We start from the raw sequence: 16774 nt of genomic DNA, 5'->3' as shown, positions 1-16774 counted from the left end.
GGAGGTACCACCACCCTGGATGAGCGTGACCATGAGCAGAGCCCGCTGCCAACTCAAGTTGGACATGTAGCAAGAATATGAAATAAACCTTTGAGGTTTTCAGTCACTGAGAGTTTGATACTGCAACATAACGTAGCTTACCTGGTTGGTACATCCAGTGAAACTGGTGAGCTTGGAATTGATGATTAAGCATTTCTTAAGCACAGGAGTTGTGGGAAATTTGAATTATTGGGAAGGTCAGCTCTGCCCTCTTAAAACACACATCAAAAAAGAAAAAGGAAGAAAGAAAAATGAAAAAAAATTATATAAAAATATATCAGAAATAATAAAAATCCCAATTTTTAAAAATTCTAATAAAAGAAAAAACTTGAAAAACGTCCACATAAAAGCCCTCACAGCAGCTCTATTCATAACTGTCAAAACCTGAAAGCCACCAAGATGTCCTTCAATAGGTAAATGGATAAACAAAATGTGATATATATACATACAATAGAATATCATTCAGTTGATTAAACGAACTTAAGCTACAAAGGGACATAAACCTTAAAATTGTATTGCTAAGTGAAAGAAGCCAATCTGAAAAGACTACATACTATATGGTTCCAGTTATATGACATTTTGGAAAGGGAAAAACTATGGAGACAAAGTGATCGGTGGTTGCCAGGCCCTGGAAAGAGGTGGGAGTGAGCGCAGGAGTGCATGGGAGGGATGAATAGGTAGAAATTAGGTTAGGAAATTTTTAGGGCAGTGAAACTGTGATGATAGAGTATATAATACAAAGAATGAACTTTGTATTAAAAATACAAAGTCTACAAAGAATGAACTTTATATTAAAAATACAAAGTCCAATACAAACCAAGGACTTTCGTTAAAATAATGTATATTGGTTCATCAATTGTAACAAATGTATGGCACTAATACAAGATGTTAATAATAAGGGAAACAGAGGGGGTAGCAGTGTGGAGGTATATGGGGGAGCTCTGTTCTTTCTGCTCAATTTTTCTATACACCTGAAACTGCTCAAAAAATTAATTTAAAAAAAAGTGTAAGAAAAAAACCAAAGAATAATTTTCCTGAGTTAAACACCAAAGAGCATTTAAATGATTACAAATTGAATATGTAGGTGGTGGCCGTTTGTTGCATTGAGTTTGGTCTGTTGGGTTCAATTGTGGAGCATTTGATGGCAGGAAGAGTTATGAATCGGAATATTATCCAAGGGAGGACGTGAAAAAAAATTAAATGAAATTCTCGGAAAAAAGAAAATAGATTTAAGTAAATTATGTTTAATAGGAGGTAAGAAAAGAGTCATTCAAAATAGCATGGGCCAGAAATACGTCATCCTATGGGTAGAAATAATGCTGCAGCACAACATTGCTTAAGTAGGTTACCCTGGAGGAATGTGGCTTTGAGTCCATTTATTTGTTGATGAGAAATAAGGTAAGTAAGAGGGACCCACTTTGGGAATGGCAGCCTGAGGGGCTCTGCAAACCCGTTCTCCAGCAAAACAACGTAAGTGGTAAAATTATTTTTTAAAAGTACTCTGGGGCTTCCCTGGTGGCGCAGTGGTTGAGAGTCCGCCTGCCGATGCAGGGGACGCGGGTTCGTGCCCCGGTCCGGGAAGATCCCACATGCCGCGGAACGGCTGGGTCCGTGAGCCATGGCTGCTGAGCCTGTGCGTCCAGAGCCTGTGCTCCGCAACGGGAGAGGCCACAACAGTGAGAGGCCCGCGTACCGCAAAAAAAAAAAAAAAAAAAAAAAAAGTACTCTGAAAATTTTCCTAAAGGAATACATCAAATGAGGAACATTATGTAAGAAAATCTCTTAAATCTTGCTAAGAACATTTGAGCCATGACCTACTCCTTCTCCCTCACCGTAGCTTAGTGTGATGGAAGATCCACTCAAGCTGGGTGTGGCCGTGAAAATGAGGGTCCCTCTCCCCAGCTCCAGTTAAGGGTGTCAATATCTCCTTGGAAGGGCCAGGTGACCAGCATTTCTCATCCTCTGCAAAACTCTGGGTTACAGAGGCTACTGTCGACTGAAAAAAAATGCATAACCTAAACATTGAAAATTATGTTTTATTCAGTGGACTTCCTGGGGACTCAAGCCCAGGAAGCAGCCTCTCAGCTCTGAGGAACTGCTCCTAAGAGGTAAGGGAGGAGCCAGGATATATAGGAGTTTTTGCAAAAAAAACAAACAGGGAGTCAGAACATCAAAAGATTACTTACTATTAATTAAAGAAAAACCAGACATCTCAAGTTAACGCATTCAGTGTTTTTCTATGTACTTGAAGATGCAAGAATGTGGGGTCATTGAAATCATTCCTTTGATATGCACCTGACTATCTAGGCCCAGCATCCTGTTTTTCTCCATCCTGAATCCCCTCAGGGTACACAGTCAGCTGCAGTGGCTGCTGGTTTGATGGCTGTAACATCCTTTGTTTACTGATACGGCAGGTGACATTTTGTTGTCAACACTACCTTCCAGGTGAGTGCCACTGAAAGTCAAGGGCTTTCTTCCTCTACTGAGCTTCTTCTCTAAGGGCAGACAATCTATCTTAAATGTGGCAGGGAAGAATAAGGGGCTGTAATTGCCCTAGGCCCAGCTCATTCATAGGGTAGAGCTTCCCCACTGGGAGTGGTGAACTGAGAAGACCCAAAGCTATCATGCTCACCCAGCATCCAATTCGTAAAAACAGGGATGTTACTCAGAGAGAAACAGGCCACTATCTCTGTCTTTAGCAATGGCACAGTGGCTCAGAAATTTTGACCAGGGGTTGAGACAAGGCATAAAAACGGAGAGCTCTGAAGCTCTCCCTTCATTTAGAACAGAGTGTGAGAAACTTCAAGCCTAAAATATTCTTGAAAACAACAAAGATCTTGGTGGTAAGCAATTGAGTGGAGGCTGTTAGCTCTATGAGAATAGTAAGCTAAACCACAGGTCAGCTAGTTTACCAGAGGGAATCAGGAAAAGAGACAGCTAAGAAGAGCCCTCTGGGAACAGAATAAATCTCAAAGACCTGCCTCAAAAACCACACTTGCAAAAGGGCCCAAATGTAATTGGGTCAGACAGTGGAGATATTTATGGCCAGGGCATTGTCAAAATAATAATAATAATAATAGTAATATATATATATACACACACACACACACACACACACACACATACATACAGAGAGAGAGAGAGTAATGAGAGGACAATTAGTGGAGCCTAACAGCTGGGTGTGACACCAAAAGAGGCAGACAGCAGAGAGATCAGGGAAAGAGCCAACTAAACAGGACCCTGCTAAAACCAACGTCATCCCAGGATGACTCTGTTGGAAAACATCAAAGAAGACCTAAATATGTGGGAAGACACTCTATGTTCACAGATTGGAAGATTTAATTTTGTTAAAATGGCAATACCCCGCACATGATCTGCACAAATTCAACACAATCCCTATCAAAATCTCAGCTATCATTTTTGCAGAAATTGCCAGTTTTATCCTAAAAGTCATATGTAAATTTAAGAAACCAACAACAGCCAAAATAATCTTGAAAAACAGATTTAGAAAACTCACACTCCCTGATTTCAAAAATGCCTACAAAACTCTAGTGATCAAGGTGGTGTGGTATTGGCATAGGATAATCACATACATCAATGGAAGGGGACTGAGAGTCCAGAAATGAACCCCTGCATTTACAGTCAATTGACTTCATACCCTCATACTTCATGGGTGGCAATATCCAAACCAAATGTTGATTGGTTGTCCATCCTGCTTTTGATGAGTGACCACAACAACAAAGTTCACAGCAAAAATATTCATAATAGCTAAAAAAGAAAACAACCCAAATGTCCATCAACTGATAAAATGACATATACATACAATGGGAAATTATTCAGCAGTAAAAGAGGAAAGTACTGATACATGCTATAACATGGATGAACCTTGAAAACACTAAGCTAAGGTGAATAAAGCCATTCAGAAAAGGTCACATATTGTATGATACCACTTACATGAAATGTCCAGAACATCTAACTCTATAGACAGAAATGATATTAGTTATCTAGTGACTCCATGAATACACTAAAAATCATTGAATTGTCCACTTTAAATGGGTAAATTGTACAGTATATCAATTACCTCTCCTTAAACCTATTCTATTAAAAAGAAAAAGAAAAAGAGAGAACGAGAGAGAGAAAGAGAGGAAAGAGAAAAAGGAAGGGAGGGAGGAAGGAAATAAGGAAGCAAGCAAGCAATCTGGTAAGTCGGATGATGTGTTTGAGCTCTGGCCTGTATTCCTGCTTCAGTAAGATTTCACTTGGTGATGATCAGAAACAGCCTCTAAGTACTATATGGTCCCATTAATCTAGTGGCATCAATGTCACTGTTATTTTAAAAAGTTGCACTTTGACTATTCACTTTGAAAGCTGCCCTTCGGCTTCTGGGAACCTTTCTTGCATTACTATCAGTTAACAATTTGGAGCAAAAGTGAGTCCTGGAATACAGCTTTTAGCATGATCACCTCACCCTTAATACTATTTTGCTCATTAAGGCCAGCTAGATAAATACGCATGATGCTTTGATGGTTGTTAGGTTGCTGTCTGGTTTGGTTTTAGGGGAAATGTTAAGTTCATAAGCTTCTTATCACTCTTTTCCCTGGTCTCATATCCCAGTCCTGCAAGTCTACAACCTTACCCAAGTATGAAGAGATGCTGGGGGAAAAAAAATAAAACCAAAAACAACGCAAAAAATCCCCACCTGATTTTAAATATCCAGACTCGCAAGAAACTCCTTACCTTTGATGAGAGGATGAGTATGATTATTTTCTATTAATATGGTTAAGATTAGAAGCCTTCTTGATTCGCTTAAGCTAGAAAGGAGCTCATAGGAAGAGAACAGCTTAGGGAGCATCCCCTCTTCCTTAGAAAACTAGGGACACTGTGCTTCCAACTTCTCTGTCCTCTAAATATGTCTCTAGCTCTTTCCACTATCTAATTACATAAAACATCCACTTAAAAATGTCCCCTTTGAGACAGAGGTTTCCATCTGTTTCTTCCCCATGGCCTAATATCAGGTAGAAATCATGAGTCATCAGTCCTTGGCTAGGGAAAGGGGACCATTTCATCTCCACTGAAAGCCAATCTCCTCCTCCTGAATATGCTCTGTATTTGGATTTTCCACTACCATTTGGACATATGATAAGAGCGATTTCATCTAAGACTTTATTCTTTCTCCTGGGGGTTGGGAACACGAAATGTGGTTTCTCTGGACAAATAAAATGCAGCAGTTAAAAAAAAAGTTTATTAATTTTATGTTATCAGAATGAAAGGAAATTAACATCTCTCAGTCCACTTCCACACATACAAAAGAGATGAGCTTCTGCTGTCACAGTGATTTAGCACACCTTTAAGCACCTGCTGATTCACTGAACATTTGTATTACTTTTCTGATACTCTAGAACCTGCTGACGTGGCTTTCTAGGTAAGTTGCCACTGTCAAAGCCCTCCGATGAACGTGAATACGTGTGCTAGTGGACTAGTTCGTATGTGGCACTGGTCTCTTGCATTTCCACAACTGTAGGGACTCAGGTTTCCTTGAGGATCTGAAATAGCCTAATGCTAAATCCAGGTCCTACCCTGGTGAGGGCCTTACCATCAAGGAGTTAGTTGCACCACACCCACCAAGAGAGCATGTTCTGCCTGGGTTTGATTCTCCATAGTTCAGGGGAGTGTAGCCCTGTGCATCAGGAACTTATTCATGATTGGCGGGAGAGGCCATGGATTCTTGCCTCAGGCCTATCTCAGTGTGGTGTTTGGAAGCTTCCCTGCTAAAGGCAAAAATTCTAAGATGCTCACCGCTGTTTGTAAGAAGATATGGTACAACAGGTAATTAGACCTACATTGGCAAAACCCCCAAAGTTCCCGTCCCATTCTCGAGAACCAGCTCCTCTTGTTAGGAATTTCTCAGCTGATAGCATCTCTGCAGATTAGAGAGGACAGAAGAAAGAATGCCTGGCTTGGCCTACAGAGACCATGAGCCCTAGGGCTAGAGGTAGCCTGGGAGACTGGGTATTGTTTCAGGGAAATGGATGCATCCCAACCTTGTAAATTACTTTGTTTCCCAGCCCAGGGGAAGGGGAGACAGCCTTTCAGTTTTTGTGTGGGGAGAAATCAACCTTCTTTCATTCTTTGACTGGTCATACATTTACTGAGTTAACTGTTACATATCAGGATTTGGACACACTTCACACTTCTTGCCTTTAGAAGGAATACAAAGTATGTTGTTAACCACTCTAATGAAGGAAATTAAGAGAGGTCTACACAAAGCATTATGGGACTGCAGAGGGCTGAGGAACACACTGCCTGAAGGAACTACAGAGGGTTCTTTGAGCGGCAATTATTTGTTAGGTTTTGAAGATAAATACAAATTTACAAGGCTGCAGATGGGGAGGAGAGGGCAAAGGAAGGAGGTATTTTAGGCAGAGAGTGTCACATGGTTGAAGGTGATGCCAAGAAGGCATCTTCTTGATGCCAGGAAGGCAGATGTGCTCAGGAAACTGAATTCCTACTGGGAAGGTTTTGAACACTAGAATGATTGGTGGCGATGGGCAGAGACGTGTTAGATGGTGGGAGAATGAGTTGAAAATGTGAGAATGCAGTCAGCGCCACAAGTCCAAGGGCACTCTACCAGATGCGGCAAGGCCAGCTAGCACATCCAACTGGGTGCTGCGAGTCTTATAAGAATTTGCTGCTCATGGAAAGATTGGCTACAATGGCTGCTAGGGGCAACCTGGGAGAAATCTATAGTTTTCTAATTATAGTGAAGTCATCTTACTGTTCTATCCTTAAATTACCATTTCAAATCGGTTAAGGGAAAATACAATCTCAGAAAACATACCAACACCAAAGCTCTACTCTGGGGCCCCGCTGGTGCAGCTTTCAAAAACTACGGGCTGGGCTTCCCTGGTGGCGCAGTGGTTGAGGGTCCGCTTGCCGATGCAGGGGACACAGGTTCGTGCCCCGGTCCGGGAAGATCCCATATGCCGCGGAGCGGCTGGGCCCGTGAGCCATGGCTGCTGAGCCTGCGCGTCCGGAGCCTGTGCTCCGCAACGGGAGAGGCCACAACAGTGAGAGGCCCACGTACCGCAAAAAACAAAAAAACAAAAAAAACAAACAAAAAAAACTACGGGCTATGAAACCCATACCATGTTAGGCCATTTCCTTTTCCAGATGTGTTTGGAGGTGAATGCGTATCAGCAAAAAAGAGCAAAATGAACAGTCCAAAAGGATTGTAGACTTTTCTTAAAGCTCAGAGCACCTAACCAACGAAGTTTGGTAAAAGCAAAGGCTGGACGGTAGAAGGCTGTCTAGGTCTTTGTCGGTAAAAAGGCTGTAAAAGGACTGTTTGGAATGGCTGAAAAATCCTCTTCTGACTACAGAAGTGTACTATTGATATTTTAAAATTTGGCTATTGCTGGAAGGGTTTATGTATTTACCTTTAGACACTCAAATGAGGGCATCATAAGTGCAGCAACACTTCTCCAGGACTGAAGTTTATGGGATTTGAATTTTATTTCCAATTATTCTGTTACCAACTAAAGAGTACATTAACTCTGGCTTTTTAGAGCAAGGGTCTTTAACTTGCCTACGAGGACGGCATCTTTAAAATGTTTTAAGTATTATCGTGCCAACCATTTAGAGAAATGTAGCAGTAAATTAACGCTAGAAGGTGCCAACAGATTCCTCCACCAACCCTTACAAGGTGCTAGCGTCAGATACTTCTTAAGTTTGATGGAATAAATGAAAAATGTCATGCTTAACATTTAAAATCTATTTTCTGTAAACAAATAGGTCACAGTTTAGTGATAGTAGTGGTAGGAGAAAACTTGTTCAAAATTATTTCTTTGTAAAGGAGTCTTCCACATTAACAAGCTTGAAACAGAACTTGGCACAGAGTGGGTGATCATAATCTGATTAGATTATGAAAGACTTTCCATATTAAAGTCATTGGCGCTAACTTATAGTCAAGAGGAGTTACTAACTGGGGTGGTTTTCTTCTTAAAAATCCCTCAATTTATTACATGATGAGCTCGTTATGCCTTTTTACCGTATAAATCAATAAACAAAACGTGGCTGTGCATCTCTGGTTCCAATGACAGTGTCTGTACAGACGGCAAAGCATAACTTTTCAACATTTTAATCATGTAGAACAGCTGTATGTATTTCTATTACCTGGATTTTTTTTAGACAGTGTTTATAAACTTGTTAGGGAGAAGGTGCAAAATTTTCAGATTTTAATTTGAGATTTTAATAGGCCTATTTTAGTGTCAGAAAACAGAAACTGATCTTCGGGAAAATGCCTTCCTCTTAAATTATTATTAATATATTTGTAAAAATAATGCCCTCCCCACCCCAGATCATCGGTTCACAGGTATAGTTCTTTTTCCTTTTTCTAAATAAATTGGTTTCTATTACTTATTACATAAGGACATTGCTTATCATTCTCAACTACTCATTACCTATACACATACAGTATACATACACATGTGTGCAAGCGCACACATTCATTTTTGCAAAACGTTTGGAGACTTTTTAAAAAAATAAATTTAGGGCTTCCCTTGTGGCGCAGCGGTTGAGAGTCCGCCTGCCGATGCAGGGGACACGGGTTCGTGCCCCGGTCCGGGAGGATTCCACATGCCGTGGAGTGGCTGGGCCCGTGAGCCGTGGCCACTGAGCCTGTGCTCTGCAACGGGAGAGGCCGCCACAGTGAGAGGCCCGCGTACCGCAAAAAAACAAAAAAACAAAAACGAAAAAACACCCCAAAATTAACACCCGTCGAAACCTGGATAAAAACCTAATAAAATCCTATCTTAAAACAAGTTTATATCAACTTTATTTTTGAACACTGTACAAACTTTTTCCCACTTCAAAAATCCATGATGACCATCCAGTTACACACCAGCAATAGAATCAAGGATGGGTAGAAGAGGCTATACAGGCTGATTCTGAGCTATGCTTCAATTGCCCTGTCTCTAGATATACTAACTCGCAGGCCACCTTCTTTTTTTTCCCTTGATTTTTCTGAGAAGGGCAAAGCATTCTTGAAGACTTGTTATTTTCATGACCAGAGACTTTTATGTTTATGGAAAACCTGAAAATCGGAGACAGCCCAGAAAATAACAATCATTTCAAACCAGAGACAATGCATTTTTTTTCCTCATTTATTCAAATTCACTGCAGGAAGTAAACACTAAAAGATTAAAAAACACAACAAAAAGTTCACACTGCAGTATGTACAGTTTCATGACATCACATGAAGAAATTAAATTTCTAATAAAAATGACAAATTATATTACTGAGCATATCGCGTCAAAATTGGTTGTGTAAACCCCAGAATTCATACCATGAATGGTAATGTGCCTGTACTCCAGTACACTGGAATACTCCTGGTATATTATTATGCTTCCAATGGGATTAAAAAATTCATGAAAGTAGTTGTGTGAATTCTTTATGTTGAAAAGTGGTTGACTTGATTTAAAAAGTTTTAAGACCCTTGGATTCAAAGCACATTCTTTCACAAAGCTTAAACCACGGAAGTCATGTCCAGAAATGGAATACTGTTATGTTGGGATGAATATCTGATCTGACTGCTTAAGACATTTTGCCAAATGCAGAGATGCACAGGGTCCCCCATGCACTTTTCATGCAGCAGGTAATCACAACTTAAATAAAAGGCTTACTCTATACATTTGTCCAGACTTGCAACTGTATACACACATGCACAATTTTTAAACCTGTCCGATTATATTTACACTTATACATGGAATATACAGAAACCAAAGAGATTAAAAGGCTTTTCTGTTGTATTAGAACAATACAAAATATGTATTTTTCATTAAGGAAATCACTATTTACATCACCTTTAAAAACCAATTTTAACATCTTCATGTAACAAGTCTATATATATATATATACATATTATATATATATATATATATATATATAAAATATATACTCTCACCAGTTTACTCTTCTGTAAGATGCAGCAGAGAATAAACAGGTAATGCTACCTTACTGATGTCAATGAGAGCTGTAGTACCCTTTCACAAATGACTTTATTAGGAAGAAATTGTCTAGATATCTAAAATAGTCCTTGAAAATGTGTATGTGCATCCTTGTATCTACATATGCATAAATGAACTGCATTTATGGATGTAGGCCCTTTCTCACCGCTCTTCTTTAAAATCATACTAAACTCAAATTGGGGACACTCCAGTAAATCAGAACAGGTTTCTTTGTGGTCATGTTTATTTATATATGACATACCTTCGTTTCTTTGACTGCTGACAACAGTAACAACAACAACAAAACAAATGACCAACCAAAGAAACAAACAAAAAAAGCAAAGCTGGCCCTTGATGTTCTTTTTCCTGACCTAAGTTTCACCCCCTTGTAAAAGCCCATTTTCCCCTAACCAAGGGGGAATATCAATATTTTTTTCTAGCATACTTCTAAGGCTCCAGACCTTTCACAATGGCAGAAAAAAATGACTTGGTTAAAAGCTTATTTATACAGTGTAGACAATAAGATTGTCACAGAATAAAGATGGGATGGAGTTGAATATCTTCACTGGCCCGTGGAATTTTCATGATGTAGCATAATATTCGCTCCTATTATTTTATAATATATCCAGTAACTATTTACAAATTATTTTGAGAAAAAAATAATCATTTAGGGTTTTAGATCATATTAGGAAATAACGCCCATTTTTAATATAAAAATCTTAGAAACAACCTCAAGTAGAACAATTTCAAATAGATTTCCTTCTAATTAACAGTCGATTATATAACAATTTTTTGATCGGTCAGTTGCTAACTCAGCTCAAAATTAAACCCAAAAATATCTGGTGAAAGAATTGTGGATTGTAAAAACTGAACTGAAAAGCATGGACTTGTTTCAAGATAGAAACCCCATGCGGCTCGATAATACATTAAGTTCTTCCAAGAAAACATCAATGTTTACTTTTAATCACTATTTTAAAATAACAGATCCGATGGAGTGACTGTGTACAAATCTGTCATGTATATGTGCCCTTCGTACTTTTTTGTTTAGTCAATCTGAGTTTAGTGCCTTTCTTGGGTTTGAAATAAATGTTTTCATCTTTGTCAGCACTGTTCTTAGGACAATGGTTTTAATAGAAGTTAAGGATGTATTCAGGAGGAGTCGCCAAACCATCCTGGAATCACCTGAGTTTGGTAAGTGGCCCTGTTATTCCATCCCTAAGGCTAATTAAGTAGATGTTACTCATTAGAACACACAAATAATCACAGATTTTCCTGAGATGTTGAGCCAAATATGAAAGTTGTCCCCTCCACCCGATTTTTTTTGGTCATAAAAAGTATTCTGAACCCGATTTCCAAAGTCATAGCAGTAATATATGAAGTACAATATTGCAAATTTTGAGTTGATGTGTGACTGTACTGGGGAAAATACAGGCATCAAATAGTTTGTTCACAATCCTGTGTTGAGAGAAGTCATACGCAATGGTTTCAATTTTCAAAATTCAAATTGCAGTGTGCAGAAGAAACACCTAGGGAGTATATTAAGATGCAGAAGGAAGGTTCCCAGGTCCACTTAGCAGAGATTCTTTTTCTGTAGATCTGAGATGCTGCCTAGGAATCTGCATTTTAAAACAAGTGCTCCAGATGATTCTAATGCAGGTGGTCTGAGTCCAACTTTAAGAAACCCTGGTCATAAGACTCACAGGTACCACAGAAACGGTGAGAAGTAGCTTTTACAAGAGATGGTGAAAACTGTCCAAAGAAAAGCCATTTTGCTTGTTAAAAACAACTTCTTATTTCAACTATTCAGGAAACCACCTGAAGATACATGTTAACTTTCCTAATTCTGTAAAAGGAGGAATATTAATTTAGTAAAGTAGTTAAAATACAAAAATGGAAATCTGCCTTTTTTTAAAGATCTATCAAACTTCCATCAATTGTAATCAATGTTTACTAAGTAGTACAAGGTTTAAAGAAATATAGTATATTGAAAAGGATTGGGGTGGGGCAGACACATCGAGGAACCACAAAACCCCTTCCAAGAATTAAAAATAAATGTGTTTTCTTTCTTTTTTTTTTTTTTTAGCAAAAGTGAAAAATGTAAGCATATTTTTTTCTAATTTGTTTTTGAACTGAAAAAATGAATCAGTATTAGGTTCTTTGATTCAATAATTATCCTTTAGGAGTTATTATTTAACAATTTGGACTTTAAAAAAACGTGTTATGTATGCTGACTTCTGAAAAGCAAAATAAAGTACCCTAATAAAGGCAGCAATGCATTAATCCACTGTGGGTGGAGATTCACATTTTAATTTATGCCTATTATTTATGATTAAAAAAGAATATCATTCATGGGCTACTCACAGTTGTTGTCTGATGCATAAGAAGGTGTTAAACAACCAATTGCTAGTTCAGCAGCTTCCTCATGACATCTAATGTAAAGCAAGAAGTAGTATGCATATTTAAACATCACAGTAACCAATTCTTTTCAAAATGAAAAAGTTTCAATTATACCATGCTTTTCTCAAATCATGCGCTTATTTATACAGATCTCAAGTTCATACTAGTTAGTTTTAAAAAGATCCAAAGATGGATGGCAGGTACATTTTATTCTGATTCTTTTTTTATTGTTAGCACGTTTCCCAGAAGTCCATAAACTTCTCCATTTGCACTGTGTGGGCGAGAGGCATTATTTCCCATATGGCTATTGTAAGTGCTTCTTAAATTAAAGAAAGAAGCTTTAGTTTCTGCAGCAGGAAGTAACTCCTCTTTGATTGTAACCTGTGAGATACTTTCAGCAGATGAAGGCTCCCTCCAAATGTCCTTGTCCTGTGTTTCTCGACTGGTAACAGAATTGCCTCCTTTCTGGAGCATGTAATACAGTATTGGGTTAGTTTTGGTCAGTCTCGGAGAGTCTTTCTCATACTCATTCTTATCCACGTCTGTGATAACCCACTTGATGGGCCCCTTCTCACTGGGCACGGAACACCCATTCACAAGCCCAGATTCTGGTCTAGACCCTGCGCAGCCCAGGTGCTCAGGGAAAGGAGGGCTCACAGGAGGTTTTCCCACACCGGGGTATGGAAATGTCCTGTGGCCCATGCAGCTGTTGGGCTGAGCTGCACTGTACATCAGTCCGTTCAAAGAAGAAATGCTGAAGTCAGGCTTGCTATTGGTCACAGTGCTTCTGTGTCCTTTTTTTTTACTGTCGACGACAGAACTACTCCTGTGCTGAGACAAATCTCTCACACAGTTTTCTGAGAGAAGCAGCTGTTTCAGAACGTTGAAGCTTTTGCTCTCTCTGGCCCAATTCCTGTGTTCGCTGTCACTCGCTGAACCATGGCTGGCAGGATATTTAAACTCAAGATCATTTCTGCTAAGCTTCAGCTCTTGCTGGTTAAGCAAGGACCCATACAGCACCTTCGGAGCACTGGGACTGTTTGCAGCATCGACTATGTTATTTCTCATCTTTTTAAATGGATTTTCTAATGGCTCAGTATGAAGCTTCCTTTTTTTAGGGACCATGCAAAGATTCTTTGAGTCTACAAGTGTCAGTTCACTATTTCTGTGACTGCTGTCCAGGTCATCAGCCGGGTGACTCTCTTGGTTTTGTCTCAGCAGTCGACTTAGCAGACCGTTCTTAGAGAAAGAAAAATCCTGAGGTGAGACCGGCTCCGATTTGAAGTCCTCAGATGCTGGTAAGACAGCTGTGCTTCCCTGCAAGGCAGGAGCCACGCCTAAGAAGGGGGCACCCTGAGCGTCGCGGCTCAAGGGCACATTTGTGGTATGCGTATGCAAGTCATCGTAAGGCTCAGATTTTATTTTCACCATCAATATTTGTTCACTTAAAGCTCTATCTGTATGTTCCTGAGTACTTTCATCTCTTAAGGGCATCTTCTCTCTCTTTTCGGGCTTCCCTTTGTTGGGGTTTCCCAGCAGCAACTGGAGGACGGTGCGCCTTTCAAGCAGATTTTCTATTTCAGAACCAGAAAGTCCTGGTTCAGGACCTGTTGCGTGACTGCTGAATGCTTTATTTTCTTCAACTGCATTTGTTTTATTTGAGAGCAGAGGGCTATTTAGTCTATCAGTCATACCTGTAGGTTTCTCTGTGTTTACACTCAGCAGCTGTTTACTGGGTCTCTGCTCTTCCCCTGACACAGAAGACTGCATTCCACATTGCGCTAAATTTTGTAACAGTTTACTGGCACTGAAAGTGGCAGAGTTTTGTGTGCCTTCATTTTGGACTGGTTTCTCCCCTTGCGATTCTTTGCTTTTTGTAAGGTCCATCAGGTGGTTCGATGCGGTATTCGTTGGCTTTTCAGACTGAGGGCCGCAGGCATACAGTGGGGAATTCCATTTGATGACCAGAGAGTGTTGGGAAAGGTTGATGGGAGACTCGGCTTTGGTGGATGCAAGTAATGGTGGAGTGCTCACTGGAGTAGTCCTGCTGGTACTAGGGCTTTCTATGACAGAAGTCCGCGTGTAATTATGTGTGCTGAACTTTGTCCCATCACTGTGTGGTTCCTGAGGGCTGTTGTTTCTTTCTACATTTTCTTCATTCTTATGGCCAAGTAGCAACTGAAGAAGGGTTACTTTCTGGTGCGAATTTAGCTTAGAATTCTTTGAGGTATCTTGATCTTCTTTGATATCTACTTCGGGGACTTTGGGATCCCAAGTGTTTAGCAAGGACTGAGTTAAGTTATCCAGAGAAACAGGCTGGTCAGGTTCTGGTTTTTCGATTCGGTGTTTGCAAGACAAGTCTATGGGAACACAGTTGGAATATGAACTTTCATCACCACTGCTATCATCTGTAAAACTAGGATTGTTATCTGAGTATTCATCAATAGTTGTAGGTGTACTGCTCTCCTCAAAAAGGCTTCCTTTCTCACTATGACTGTGTCCGTTCATTGGCTTAGGTATGGTCTGGCTTTTAAGGAGATGTAAAAGCAAACTGTTATTAGCAGCTTGTTTTGCATTGCTTCTTTCCAGTGAGTTCTTATAGCCTGCATTTTTGGGGGAAGAAGGAACAATACCCATCGGAGTTTGAAATGTTGTACTTTTGCTAGCCATTGGTTTGTTTGATGATGCTCTTGCCTGACCATTAAGATGGCTTGACATTCCTTTTGAGAACTGGAAACTGCCCACATCCTTTTGGCCATTTTCTTGTAATCTGGCCATAGCAGCAAGTCTTTCACTTGCCGCCTGATTTGCATTTTGTGTCTTTAAAGCGTGTTCTCGAGAATACTGCTGTAAATGGGCTTCGCTTGAAAGGAGTAATGCTAATTGGCTACAAGCAACACTTGGCTTGGGTGAAGTGGCAGGACTAGCCCTTTTTTCCACCATGCTCGCGACAGCCTGTAACCTCGCAGCACATGACAAGGGTTCACTCATGACCTTTGTGCCACTCTGTCCAACATGATGAGGTGACTCTACGAACCTATCTCTGATGAGGTTTTTAGTTACGTCAGGGAGACTGGTATCAGGCTTTTGATCTTTAGTTTTACTTTTCTTCAGCAAAGTTTTTAAGTGACTTGATGCGACACCGTAGCACCTTAAATCCTTCTCCACTTTTAAAGAATTATGACTGAGGGCGTATCCTTGCTCCTTGAGGCTCTGCCTAATCTGTTGTGACAGAGCAACAGTCTGCAGCCTAGAGCTGAACGACTGAAGCAAAGAGGCCAGTACCGTGTTATCCTGTTTGCCTTTAGGCACACTGTCAGCCATGCCAGCCAGCAAAGCTTCCTTCTTTACGTTTAAATTTACGATGGAATCAGACAGCCTCTTCCGCTTCGCTGCATTCCAGTCCTCAGAAGACTGCAAGAGTCTGGCTTTTTTGAGATGCAGCATGCCAGATCCCTGATATGTATGTGTATTGAGAACTGGACCATTACTTTGACAGGTGGGAAATGCATTACCAGAAATGTTAAAGTTCTGATCTTCTTCATTACAGCCAGCAGACTTTTTGTCGATGGCAGTACCTGATCCCTCTGCTGCCTGATGCATTAGTAATCCTTCTAGGTAAGTTAAAACAATAGAATCCTGGTGCACATCAGAGCCAAGCTCTTCTCCATGAGTCATGTTCAATAGAAGTGTTCACAAAGGCTTGGTTTCTATTCACTTTGAAGAATGGTTTTCTGTGGGTGAGTGAGATGTAACTTCAATTAGTGAATGTCGGTTTCTCACCTTCCATAGTAATTAGACAGAGGTGTACTGTTCCGTTCCGACCGGGATTGGTCTGCTGGTTGGCAATGACGAGACAAAAGGCAGGCAGGCTCCCAACGCAGCCTGACTGCAGAGCTGATAACTCCCAAGCAAGAAGCAGCAGCAGAATTCCTCAACACACAGGTCTGCAGCAGCAAGCAGATAGAATCCTTAGTGAATATACTGCTTCTCCTTCTTCACCTTTTGTTCCACAATAAATGCAAATATCAGTGTTCTATAAAATAAATAAATAAAAATAGTTAAGGAGGTGAAGCATTAGAATTATGCTGTGATACCTGGAAGCAGAAAAATACAGCACTTGTCAGTTTCTAAGTGTATATATACAATATACATATATATGCATTGTAGTCACTTCTTCAGTAATTTATGTTATTGTTATTCCTATTAAATTGGAAATCTCTACTGGAAATCCTATGGATTATTCCATATTGTTAAAATGATCCAATCAGAGAAAAGAAAATACTTCAATGTTACGTAACTGTCTTCAAAAGTCTACCAAGTTTCTGAATTTT

At 39.9% G+C, this 16774-nt stretch overlaps 1 protein-coding gene across 11 annotated transcripts in view; it reads right to left on the bottom strand.

Annotated features, from left to right (window-relative positions):
• Nucleotides 1–16774, bottom strand: part of NRIP1 (nuclear receptor interacting protein 1) — a 190684-nt gene that overhangs the window by 82595 nt on the left and 91315 nt on the right. For 8 of the 11 annotated variants that reach the window (XM_060297892.2, XM_030877767.3, XM_060297894.2 and 5 more), the window contains one exon: nt 12101–16476. The exons of the other annotated variants lie outside the window; for them this stretch is intronic. In XM_060297892.2, coding sequence (XP_060153875.1) covers nt 12648–16118 — 3471 coding nt within the window. In that variant the 5' untranslated portion in view covers nt 16119–16476 and the 3' untranslated portion in view covers nt 12101–12647. Of the gene's footprint in view, nt 1–12100; nt 16477–16774 lie in introns of those variants that run through there. 11 annotated transcript variants of the gene reach the window in all.

Source organism: Globicephala melas, chromosome 4 (assembly GCF_963455315.2).
Source record: "Globicephala melas chromosome 4, mGloMel1.2, whole genome shotgun sequence".
Classification (NCBI taxonomy): Eukaryota; Metazoa; Chordata; class Mammalia; order Artiodactyla; family Delphinidae; genus Globicephala; species Globicephala melas.
Note: the sequence above shows the minus strand (reverse complement) of the source record. Positions and strands in the feature narration are given on the sequence as shown.